The sequence below is a fragment of the Boleophthalmus pectinirostris genome, unplaced genomic scaffold (assembly GCF_026225935.1).
Source record: "Boleophthalmus pectinirostris isolate CB_2022bp ecotype Guang Dong unplaced genomic scaffold, ASM2622593v1 HiC_scaffold_15, whole genome shotgun sequence".
Taxonomy (NCBI): Eukaryota; Metazoa; Chordata; class Actinopteri; order Gobiiformes; family Gobiidae; genus Boleophthalmus; species Boleophthalmus pectinirostris.
In genome coordinates this window covers 9541547-9555320 of record NW_026571070.1, presented here as the reverse complement: position 1 = coordinate 9555320, position 13774 = coordinate 9541547, and the positions used below count along the sequence as shown (strand labels likewise).

The 13774-nt window shown below is 37.4% G+C and overlaps 1 protein-coding gene across 2 annotated transcripts in view; it reads right to left on the bottom strand.

Moving 5' to 3' along the window:
* rps6ka3b (ribosomal protein S6 kinase, polypeptide 3b) overlaps positions 1–13774 on the bottom strand; it is a 140201-nt gene that overhangs the window by 109506 nt on the left and 16921 nt on the right. For both annotated transcript variants that reach the window (XM_055150755.1, XM_055150756.1), the window contains exon 2: positions 9614–9664. In XM_055150755.1, coding sequence (XP_055006730.1) covers positions 9614–9664 — 51 coding nt within the window. The remainder of the gene's footprint in view (positions 1–9613; positions 9665–13774) is intronic.

Here is a 13774-nt window from a genome sequence, read left to right as displayed (position 1 = left end):
CAGGTGTTTTTATAGCTGGAAATTTTATTTAAACGTGCATTCTTATAGTGTGTTGGGACGCCTCTCCACAGATCTGACTCGTAACTTGCACCAATTTCACTGTCGTCATGGTAAAAATTAAACGAAAGGTGCACTGTGTAACTTTTCCGCCATCTACTTGACTCATATTGATGTTATAGCTTTTCATTAAACAAATATATATTCTATTTTATATTATATATTTTATTTATATTTTTATTTCTTAAAACTACCGCAAAAACGTGCATTCGTACTGTGAACAGGTCCACTTCTCCACAGATCTGACCTGTAACTTGGCCTGGTGATGTGGCCGGCCTGTCTCCATGGAGATACCTTAGTTAAATTAGCATTTTTTCCGACTATAATACACACTTTTTTCATGGTTTGGGTGTTTCCTGTGACTTATGCTCCAGTGAGACTTATATATTAAAATCATAGACTGCATAAAATTAAATATAGATATTCAGTTCATGATTAAAATATATAATTTCACATGTTTGTTATTTTCACACTGACAGCTGTGAGAGGTTCTAGTCTTGTGTGTCAGTATCTGCTGCTCCTGTTCCTCCTGTACCACTGTCACTTCACTCTACTGCGCATGTCTCCTGTGGAAAGAGCCTCTGTCCTGCTGCAAATAGTGAAATATGCAGCCGAAAAAGGTAATCGAGCAGCAGAAAGAAAGTTTGGAGTGAGCGAGAAACTTGTGAGGGACTGGAGAAAAGCGGAGGATACTCTAACTGCAGTGAAGAAAACAAAACAAAAAAAAAGAAACCAAAAGAGAGTTGGCGGAGATGCTCAGAGGTGACACCGAGGATGATGAATTCAGTGGCTTTAGTGATTTGGAGTGAGATGGAGAGTTTGGTAAACTTGTTCTGTTGTTATGCTGTAGTTATCTGAAGAACTGTTCATATGAATAAATAATAATAATGCATCAGTTTTATATAGAGCTTTTTTGAACACTCAAAAACGCTTTACAGAGCATTATTCATTCACTCCAGACCCAGTGGTGGTAAACTACCGCTGCCATCGGCCCCTCACTAACACTATCACTCACACACACTCCAATTTTATACTAGGCAATGTGGGTGAAGTGCCTTGCCTAAGGACACAACGACAATGTGTGGCACCTGATATGTGACGTTCTCTGTTCTATTATTATTACTGTAGCTTGCCTTTCAAGATAAAATGTCGGTTCCTGGTCTCTGAATTTATAAAATAAATTTCCCCAAAAAATGCAACTTGTATGTTTTGTTTTTTTTTCTTCATTATGCATTTTCTGGTGCGACTTATACTCCAGAGCGATTCATAGTCCGGAAAATACGGTAAATGCCATACTTCAGAACCTTCCAGGAAAAACAATCACAATCTACCGTATTTTCCGGGCTATTAGATGCTCTGGATTATAAGGCGCACTGTCATTAAATGGTCTATTTTCAAACTTTTTTCACAAATAAACCGCACCAGACTTTAAACGAAACACAACAGTTGGATGGGTCAGTGGGACTTTGTTTGGCGCGTTCACGGTGACTCTGGACTTTGTTCAGTTGTGGTGTGTAGGGAGGGTGCTGTCTGGGACGCTGGATTGTCGGTGTGTTCGCAGTGACTCAGTTGTTCAGTCGTGTCTAGAAGTGGCACATTGCACTCGCTTTTTCGGTTCGTTCCTCCGTTCCGTTCCTCGTCGGCGTGGAGTGATGAGTGTGGCTGTGGGTGTTTTTCGCCACACGGTCGCTGTCGGCTTCGTGTGTGTTTGCGTGCGTGCGGCTTTGTAGTTTACTGAAGTTGTGCTGGGACACCCGAGTGGATTCGTGTATAGGGCGCTCTGGATTGCGGAGCATGCAGTCGTTTTTTGATGGGGTTGGAGGCTTAAGAGCGCGCCCAATAGTCCGGAAAATACGGTACATGGAGTCAGAAAAGTTACATAGTGCACCTTTAAAGTTAAAATAAAGCTTTATGCAAATTCTTAGGCCAAAACAAAATCTCTGCCCACCTTTGGGATTTAAGGCCGAAAGCAAATATGCAAAAACGGCAATTATTTTGTCCTCAGCAAAGAAAATAATCTTGCTGAACTTGTCGTTTAGACCTCTACAAACATGTTCTGAAATACATGGGACTCTTGTATTAGTTTATATTTCAGTCTTTTCTTAAATATGAATGCTCCTGGAGTTGTTGTGCTTCTTTCTAAACATGAATCGAACATGAATAAAAAGAATACAGTAGCAGTAGCAGTAGTAGTAGTAGTAGTAGTAGTACAGTGAAACGAGTGCGGTCTTAGGCCCTGATTCACTGCTCTGTTTCGCAGGTCCAGACTTGTCCTGCTTTGATGGAAGCGGCTCCTCTGACACTGGATCCTCGGCTTTCTCTCTCTGCATTTAAAAATCAATACCCAGCTGCTGTCTCCACTGCAGCTCGCAGGAAGCACCGCCGCAACATCACTAACGTCGTGAACGGTCTGAGTACAGAGGAGGATAAGGATAAGGCACAGTGAAATACAGACTGAACACATAAAGCTTAAAGGAGTTGTTATTGCTTTGTCTGGAATGTTTCACAGTATGGCATTAAACCTTTCTATCTTCATGGAGACCAAACCAGATCAAGTTACAGGTCAGATCTGTGGAGTTTTTGTAGGTATTTTTGAGCTATAAAACCACCTGTAATTGAATAAATGTAAAGAAGAGCTGTTTAACCCTTCCAGACCTAAGATACATTTGTCGTCGCCTGGATTTTTTTTCTTAATTTTGCTGTTAAAACTCCCCCTTTTACCCCCTAACAAAGTTTTATATATCCTTTTTTTCAGTACAACCTGTTATTTCACAATTTGCTGCTGTAGTTGTGTCATATGGCTGTAATAAAACTATAGGACCAGAAATACAGAAAATAAAATTCACACTCTTTCATACAAAGCACACAGCAAACAAGTATAAACAACTTTTTGGACATAAAAAATGTTTAATTTAGGGCCTTAGCTACAGAAGGGCAAAACATCAAGTTTGCAAGTAAAATAAAAATATTCTTTTTGCCCCCAAAACAAAACAAAAAGTGCAATCACCTCATTAGTTTACTGGTGTCAGTCATGGAAACAGCTCGTGTCAGGTCCAGGGCACAGAGCCACATCACTTCCTGCATTTCCATGGTGTTTATTACATTTGGATTTGTACGTTTTGAGTAAAATAAACCTTTCAAATATAAATGGCAAGGGATGCGCAATTACTAGGGGTGTAACGAAGTCCCACAATACGATATCGTCACGGAATGAACCTCACGGTACGATATTTCATTGCGATATGGTGGGGAAACGATATGGGATGTAACAATATTCAAATCACTCAGTACGATATTTTCACGATATACATCTCATAGTACGATATTAATTGGGATATTTTGTGGAGTTTAAACAGCTAAAACTGTTATTATACTACTTTTTCCTCTTAAAATGCCTTGACAAGACTTAATCCAAAGAACTAAGCCTTGAAAGTGTTTAGAACTGTTATTTCTTCTTGTAGTCTGCACTGAAATGGAGCAAAGGATCATGGTCTATGTAGTTCCCTCTGTCCTTTTTTAAACTATTGCTGCACCATAACTCTTAATTTAAGCAAAGAGACTTGTAATTCAATATACTGTGATAGTCCACGATATTACTGTGAACTTTGACGATACGATATCACGATATTTCGGTTACTGTTACATCCCTTACAATTACGCAGACCAAGATGCGTAATTTGCCATTTATTTGAGAAATAACTGCAATTGTTACGAACAGACGCTCAGAGCAGTCGACCATTTTGACTCACTACACTTGTTGGCAAAGTTTGGACTGATCAGAATGGATGGAGCGAGTGCTTTTGGCAGAAAACAAAGTTCCTACTGGACACTCGTTTTCGCAGCAAGCTCGTGACGTAGGATAATGCCAGAAATGTGCTCGGAAAGCCACAACTGGAAAAAAAAGTACGTTTCTATCTTTTATGGCTGGAAAGTTGCTTGCACCACGTAGTTTTTCTTTGTTAGACACACTAGTTTATCAGCTGTTGCCACCCTTGTTGTTTTGAAGTAACCAAGTCTCCTTTTTAGATCAGATAGGCTAGGCTTTTTGATTTCTTTACTTTTGTAGCCTAGTTTTCAGTTAGGGCCTGTTTTGTTATATTTTTTTATTCTTTTATTTGGCACAACTGGCACACGCCTCCTCCCACCAACCTTTTGTTTGTTTTTCTGTATACATATTGGTGAATGTTTGGCCTCGGAAAAAAAAATTGCCAAACCTACTTTGCCTCAATGATTGTTTTATAATCGTTCTGTCCCTTGTTGGATATAGGGGACATAGGGGTCATACTGTGGAACATTCCCAGGCAGAGCTATGACGTATCCATTGAAACAAGCAGGTGACGGACTCCCAACCGAAAAGTTACACAAAGCAACTTTATATTATAAGAAGAAAAAAAAAAAACACTTGATACCTTTATACAGATTTTAACACCGTAATAATAATAATAAAAAAACACTCATTGTTGCTCACGTTTTGCGCATTGAGTTGGATTGGACTTCAAACAATTGTCATTCTTTAATATGTGGTCTTATAGTTCCGATATAGACAGGCAATTCTAAAACTATTGAAAAAAAGAACCAGCTTTGTCCAGTTTTTGTGTTTTCCTCGGTAATGACATCTGCTCAAATTAGTGAAGTTTCAAATTAGTATCTGGCTCGGTGTCAAATTTGTTCCCAAAACTATTTTTTAGTTGAAGATCTCGTATGGTAATTCCACACCCCAGTAGAGTTTACAACCTGGTTTCATTTTCTTGCCAAAATTATTTCGCAAAAATATTCAAACGGCTCATGCGAGGCTGCTCTGTTGGGAGGAAGGAACTGAATCAAGAAGAAAACAGACACTGCAGCTACACAAAATGGATTCTGTTCCCGTAAAATAAACTAAAATAAACAGACTATAACATTAATCCAAAAAAAAAGGTCTCAAAGGTCTCAAAAACTATGCTCTTAAACGTGCACTATATGTCACTGTACAGGGTCTGGTGTCTTGTCTCCATGGAGATGTTATTGTTTTGCCTGGAATATTGCGCAGTGTGGCATTAAACTTAACCATTACAATAGAAATTTGAATTAAATACGTTTTTTTACTGCTAAAAACTGAAACATGCAGGCGTCACTTGCTTGTCTAAATGGGAGACAGATCATTTTAAGCCCATACTGTGAAACATTCAACACAAAGCAACATTTTCTACATTTACATGAGAGCTTTAATTCTAAATAAAAATAATTTTGTTCTGAATACAAATTAATTCCGCTTTAAAAAGACCATGTAAACACTTAAATTCTGAATAATCATTTTCATTAGGAATTAACTTAATTCCGAATTAAGTGGGTTGTTTATTCCGATTTGTGAGCGGGATGTGGGAGTGGGCTGAGGTAGAGCAGCCGTTGACTCAGTTTGTCTTATTCCTCCCTTCTCCTCCTCAGTCGACAGATGTGAAGTGTGATGAGAGATTTCTCCAGCTGCTGCTTCATTATCATCGGAACAACTACGAAAAAAAGTTTGTATCATGTTTGTGTCCGTGGCGTAACGACAAACCGAGATGATAAAAAAGCCGGTAGCAGCTGAAGTGTGTGTTTTCTTCCGGTCGAAGTAAATACATCGTGTCCCTGTCCAATCAGAACCCTTCCCCACCCCAGGCGTTGAGCAGAATTAAATAAAGATGATTTAACGAGTTTTCCATGTAAACCTCAATTCGGAATTATTATTTCCATGTAAAACTCAATTCGGAATTATTATTTCCATGTAAACTCGAAGGAGAATATTTGAATTCTGGACCATTTAACTCAGAACAATTAACTCGAAATTAAACAACATCATGTAAACGTGGCCAGTATCTCCATGGACACAAAAAAATGGCAAACCTTCAACCAGAAAGCTTGCACAGTGCAGCTTTAGTTTGTTGTTATTCCTCCGTGCTTCAGCTCTGCCCACGATTGTTAGAGAAACCCCAACAGCAGCCCATTATCTTGTCTTGAACTCAACACTAACACTGGGAGATTACAATACAATAATAATGCAATAATAAAGTTACATTGCGGAAGTAATTTCCTCGAATGGTGGGCTCGGTCTAATTGCTGACAGTGAGTGAATGTGAGGGAGGATCTGACTCATGACTTTATTCACTCTGAACCAGTGATTAGTCTGCTCCGAGTGGGCGTCCCTTCTCTGCAGGAGCACATGCTTCACAATCTGCCAGCGCCACAACTCCATTCACGCGCAGACAAACCACTGAGAGACAACTAAGCAAGGCTGATCCAGAAAAGTTTAAACACAAAAGAACTGCACAAAAGAGAAAATATGTCAAAAGTAACGCAGAAATAATGGTAAATGGACACAAAGCCATAACATGTCCATGAAGAAAAGCACTGACTGATCATCCACTTTAAAGGGCCCATCTCATGCAAAATAACTCTCTTCGCTAGGGGTTAGGGGTGTGCAAAAATATTGAAATATCGATATATTGTATCGTTTAATGTGATGATACAGTATCAATATCATTGGCTGCTGTATCAATATATCGCCAAGAGGATTTTTTTGGTGTATTTTACAAAATTATTTTGTTACATTGCTACAGTTTTGTTGCTTATTTAGAGTAAGGAAAATTGTTTAGGTAACACCTTTGACACTTTTGACCTTTGAGGCATGTTTCCTATTCACTTTGCACAAAAAGTGGTTTAAGAAAGACTTTTAATATCACAGCCATGATTTAGACATAATTTTTTACTGAACCGTATTGAATCATTTTGAAATATATCATATCGAATCAAAAGCTCACTGTATGGAGATATGTATCGTATCGGCTACTTCATAATAATACCCAGCCCTACTAGGGGTGTGCAAAAATATCGGAATATTGATATATCGTATCGTTTAATGTGATGATACAGTATCGATATCATGGGCTGCTGTATCGATATATCACTAAGAGTATTTTTACGTGTGTTTTACTAAATTATTTATGTTATAGTTTATCTGAAGAACTGTTCATATGTGACATTAACAGTCTGTTGTTCTCTCTTCTATTGTTTTTACTAGAACTTGCATTTCAAGATGAAATGACAAGTCCTGGTCTCTGATTTTATATAAATTAATTTCCCCCAAAAAGTGTAAGATGAACAGTTCTTCAGATAACTATAGCATAAACAACAGAACAGAACAAGTTTAACAAACTCTCCATTTCACTCCAAATCACTAAATCCATTCAATTCTTCATCCTTCGTGTCACTTCTGAGCAACTCCACGACCTCCGGAGGTAAACAGAGTGCCGCTTCCTCTTCTGCGCAGCTGTCATCAGACTCAGCATCACTTCCAGTTAAAATTATTCCAGCCTTTCTAAATCCTATACAGTATATGTTTTTTCTTCTTCATGACACATTTGGTTGGTGTGACTTATAGTCCGAAAAACATGGTACATAAGGCCTAACTGGGCTCCAAAAAATGAACAAAAACAACCACAGTTATTTCCCAGGATTCCCAAGAAATGAGTCGTCTTGTCCCGGGATTTGATTCATGTAATTTTCGGGAAAAAATATTCAACCTCAACCCTACTCTCAACCAATGATCTTTTTTTTTTAATGTCTAGAGTGGGATTCAAACCGCCAAACTTCGGGACTCTGCCAACTAATGTCACGCCAGTAGCTCAGTACAAATTTATAACATTGTAAAATAGACCAAAAAGTATCAATCACACAACCCACCATAATACCATCATACCTCTCAACCAATTATGTTTTGTTTTTTTTAATGTCTGGAACGGGATTCGAACTGCCAACCTTTGGGTGTCAACCTCAACCAACTAATGCCATCTGTAGCTCAGTATAAATTTTGTGTATTGTAAAATAATATACCAAAAAGAAGTTGATAAACACAGCTCTCAACTAATGATACTTTTTTTTTTTTCTTATGTCTAGAGTGGGATTCAAACCGCCAACCTTTGGGTCAAACTCTGCCAAATACTATAGCCCCAGTAGCTCAGTAAAAATTTATATCACTGTAAAATATAGCAAAAAGTAGGTGATGATCACACAGCCCAACACAATACCATCGCAGCTCTCAACCCATGGTGCTTTTTTGTTTGTTTTATACGTCTAGAGCTGGATTCGAACCGCAAACCTTCAGGACTCTGCCAACTAATGTCACCCCAGTAGCTCCGTACAAATTTATAGCGTTGCAAAATATACAAAAAAGGAGTCAATAATCACACGGCCCAACACAAAACCATCACAGCTCTCAACCAATTATGTTTTTTGTTGTTGTTTTTTTATGTTAAGAGTGAGATTCGAACCGCAAACCTTCAGGACTCTGTAAACTACTATGGCCCCAGTAGCTCCGTACAAATTTATAGCATCGTAACAAAACAATTTACAGTTAAAATACACCAAAAAAGTAATCAATAATCAGTACAAAAGCCCACCACAAAATTGTATCACCAAATTTTGAATCACAATGTACATCGATTTTTTTTATATTTTAACACAGCCCTACTTTAAAGCTGGACTACGTAACTTTTATTTTCCACCCACTCGTCACATTGCTTCACCGAGAATGTTCCACAGCATGGCATTAAACATTTCTAGCAGTTGACGTCACCAGGGAAACGCACAGGTCAGATCTGTGGAGAGGCGAGTCCACTCATAAGAACAAGAAAGTGTGTTTTTCAGTGGATTTTTGCACCATAAAAATAATTTAAAATGAAAATTAGGTAAGATTAAAACGTAAATCTAATCTGCGGAAAATTCCAGGTGAAGCAACATAAAAAGTCATGTAGAAAAGCAGGTTAAAAGTTACGTAGTGCATCTTTAGGGCCGGTGTAATGCACAATAAATAAAAACCAAACGCAGGTATATTTATATTTTGACTACGCTTTTACTCTCACCACGGCGGTAAGTTTCATAACCATCTAATCTAATTTAAAGAACATAAGGCTGCTTTCAAATCCGCCGCCGAGTGTTTTAGCTCAAAACAATGGAGACTATTGTGCGCAAAACAAGGCACCTCCACACTCCACTTTACAACGCATTAAGATCAAAACATCCCATATGCAGGGCGGCTTTTCACAATTTTCTGATGATTTTTACGTAGTTTGTTGGGATAAAACACGTAAATAAATATATATATCATGTTTTTTTCATCAGTTTAGTTGTAGTTTGGAAAGAAAAAGTTGAAAAACACAGGAAGTAGAGCTCTAATACACACAAAATTCCAGCGAAAATACAGGGACAATTCACAAGAAAAGCACTTTAAAAGCACTTTAAAAGCACTTTCATTTAGCAAAACAGAGGTGTCGTCATCTATTTGTATCAGTCTAATCATAAATATTGTGTAATTTCGACAAGTTCTGACCCTTGTTTACACCGTGGTACCTTTATCTCACTTGGAAAACTAAACAAATATTTTAGTAAAGTCTTCATTACCGTTTGTGAATCATGTGAACTCGTGTAATGCCTATGTGAACCTGTCATGTCCACTTGAAGTAATATCCACTTGAAGTAATCAGTGACTAAACTAAATGCATGTTTTCGTCTGTAAAATGATTGACTCTTGTGTTTTACTCACCGGACCTGAGTCGTCCTCCCCCACTGAATCCTCGGCCTCGTGGTGTGGCTCCTGAAACACATTTTTAAAGTACAAATTTAAAAAAAAGAAGTTAAAAACATTTTTTCAAACTATCTTAGGACCCCGTGTCAATTTGTTACAGTTTAAATGCCGTCGATTTGAGCTCCCGAGGCAGAAGTGGAGTAACAAGTCACATTTTAAAAGTGTTTTGGTTTTATTGTATGTTTGGACAACTTAAGAATCGACATGTCAGTGTTAGATTTGTGGCAGAATAACTACATTAGATGATTGAATAGTTTGGATTTAATATTTGATTTCATTGTTATCATTTTCATTACATTGTATTTTATTTAGTTTCCACGTGTAGAAAACGTTGTAACTTTGTTTAGAAAGACGCTGTATAAATAAAATATCACTTCATTATCATAGGAAATTCACACTGTAGCCTATGATATTAGCGTCAAATATAGGGGTGTGCCAAAATATCAAAATATTGATATTGTTTAATGTGATGATACAGTATCGATATTTGGGCTGTTGTATCGATATATCAACAAGAGTATTTTTTGGTGTATTTTACTCAGTTATTTTGTAACAGAGCTACAGTTTTGCTGCTTGCTTAACAGAAGGAAATCCGTTCATGCAACACATTTGACATTTTCACTGTTTTGATTATTAAAATGTTTGTGTTTCATATAAACTTTGCACAAGAAGTGGTTTAACAAAGACTTTTAGTATCACAGCCACTATTTAGCCATTATTTTTTATTGAACCACATTGAATCAATATGAAATATACTGTATCGTATCATATCAAAAGTGCACCGTATCGAGGTATGTATCCTATTGGCAACTTCTTAATGACACCCAGCCCTACTGTGGATTTGAGCTGCGTAGAGTTACTAAACATGTGCACGACCCTCAGGCGCAGTTACAGATTAAATGCCTGTCGATTTGAGCTCCTGAAGCAGAAGTGGAGCAACAAGTCACATTTTAAAAGTGTATTAAAAAGTGTACATTTTAAAGTGTACGGACCAGTTAAGCGTATAACCGCCGACGTGTGTGCTGGATTTGTGGCAGAATACCTAATATTTGATTTTATTGTCATCATTTTCATTACATTGTATTTTATTTTGTTTCCATGTGTAGAAAACATTGTAACTTAGTTTAAAAAGGCGCCGTATAAATAAAGTATCACTCTATTATAATAGGAAATTCACACTGTAGCTTATGATATTATATATTTAACGCCATTTAATATAAAGATTTCAGTGTTTCCAGTCATGTCTTTCTCTTATATAGTGGGAGACTTATTTGATAGAAGATATAGGCCTGTCGAAATGAGCTACCTCTACCCAAATTCATATAAATCTGGAAATATTTAATGGTGATTCTGCAGTGGGATCATTATTCGATGGTTAAATTGGCCTGTCGATTTGTGCTACCTTTAGTTGGAGCCCTATTTGACAGAATAATATGAATGTGGAAATGAACTACGCATAATCAGATGATAGATGAGTCGAAATGTTACATAAGTCATAGTCAAACCTTCTGTCTCTAATCCAAAGAAATATGTTTTTGAGATTTGGCTTTATTGGATCTATACAACTGTAAACAGAAAAACGTCAAGTCGCATATTTCAGCAGGGTAGCGTGAATCAATAGACGCCACTGTCAGTTAGGCTGCTGGTAGCTCATTTCGACAGGGTAGCTCATTTCAAACACCAGAACACCGGTCTTGTTGTAATTCTTACATATTTACCGGTAACTACACATGGGAAGATATTGAAATTTGGTGTCATAATTATCATAAATGTGATAAAAAATTATGTCACGAACATTATTAAAGTTTTATTATTAAAGCTTTACATGTACAAGTAAAAATAAAATACAGTTGTAATGAGTAATAAAATATCTCTGCATATTTTAGTGATAATATTAGCATTTGTGGCTCAAGTGCTGTAAAAATTTCTGTTTCCCCTTACGACTTATCCTCAAACAAGCACTGCGTCTGATTAAATTTACAATCCATGTTTTAATAATAGGATTTTGTTAACGTTCACATTTAAAACACGTTTAAGAGAACTGAAAAAAAAAAAGAACTGGCAAAGTAATACACACTAATAATTACATTTCAGAGGAGGAAATTATGGTACTTCTGAAAAATTGCAGCCTTTACGATTTGTTAATTGCGTCCATTCAAATTATGGCTTTGATTTGGTAACGATTCATCTCACGGTGACTCACAGCAGAACTCGCCACTCGCATTTATACGATCTTAAATTATGTAAAAAATATGTACCCAGAGAGATAATAAAACTTAATTTGAGACAGCGATGATTATGACTCAACACAAAAAGACTCGAAAACCACAATTTCTCAACACTTCACCTCGTTTTTTGTGCACAGAAGGAGACTTTCAGAACCAAACGACGTTTTAATCGAATTTTAACCCGCATGTATGACTCAAATCTATCACTATTTACTTATCTTTACTGATATTTTGCAGGTGATGGCGTCAAAAGTCCCTGGGGATGTGAAGTTAAAACTGCAGCTGTAGTGGCTACGCGAATCAAAATGATTATTACTGTTATTCATGACCAGTGGTGTAGTGGGGATTTTTTAAGTTGGGGTAAGGGATTTGTGACTGAACCAGGAGGACTAAACCAGGACTAAACAAGGACTAAACAAGGACTGAACCAGGATTGATACAGGTCTGAACCAGAACGAAACCATGACGAATCCAGGACGAATCCAGGACGAAACCAGGACGAAACCAGGACGAAACCAGGACGAAACCAGGACGAAACCAGGACTAAACCAGGAATAAATCAGGAGTACACCAGGACTAAACCATGATTAAACCAGGAATAAAACAGGAATAAAACAGGAATAAACCAGGACTAAACCAGAATTGAACCAGGACTACACCAGGAATAAATCAGGACTACACCTGGACTACACCTGGACTACACCTGGACTACACCTGGACTACACCTGGACTACACCTGGACTACACCTGGAATAATCTTGGACTTCAGATGGAAAGAGAACCCTGAGTCGCCAAGCAGAGTGTCCACAAAGCGCGATCGGGCGACGGCTGCGCTGTGAGCCCCGTGCCCTGGTCCTTTCGCCCGCGGTCACCTGACTGTCTACGCGGCGCACTTCCGGGCCCATCCCAACACTAAACCCTGGTTTAGACCTAGTTTAGTTGAAATAGTTATTGATGAGTGGATTGTTTCAGATGGAGCATTACTACTGAAGGCCTGGGTGTGAAATGCATGCTCCGCCACTGGTTTTATCACAGTCTGAACGTAAAGAACTGACTTAGCTGGAGCACACATAAAATTAAAATAAAGTCCAACAAAACTCAGACCTCAAAAAATAATAAAAAATAATTTAAAAAAATAAAAAATCACTCTCACCTTTTTTATTGAAAATCCTAAACTCCAAACAGGACCATGAATGCTCATTTAAGTCAATTTTTTATTTTTCTTAAGTTTTCAGATGATATAAAAATCTTTTTTGACAGTGACACATGTAGAACACAGCAGCCTGATGTCACTGCAAAGTATCATATAATTTTTAATGATGAATATATATTTCAGTCAATGAGATGTGCCATGTTGGATAGATAGTGGTAATTTCATAATATACGCTACACTATTTTATTTTGTTTATTCAAAGTAGTGACAACTTTTGATAACGACCTCCAAGGACTGACAGAAACTGCAATGAAATCTAAATTTAACAGTTGCAAAGAGCTAATTATAAAAGCCGCAATTATATGAGCAATTTACACTGCATAATTTACTCGTACAAGACAAAACAAAAAAGAATCACAGTGTTATAATGTAACTCGCTAAGCCTATTTATCATTTGCAGTTGCAGTTCATGTCATCAACATTTCCTGGAGGTGTGATTCTAACTGTACGCACTGCTCTGTCTGAGGTTTGTTGGACATTAATCTGTGCTTTATTTGAACACAATCTAAATATGAAGAGCTGGTTTAGTTGGAACTACACCTAAACAGGCCCACGCTTGTATTAGTCCAATGAGATTCATTTGGTCTTCCGATAAATATTGTCATTAGGTTCTTTTTTCAGATTTTTTTTTTCAGAGTTTGTTTTCATACCCGACAGTTACAGAATATAGAAACGTGC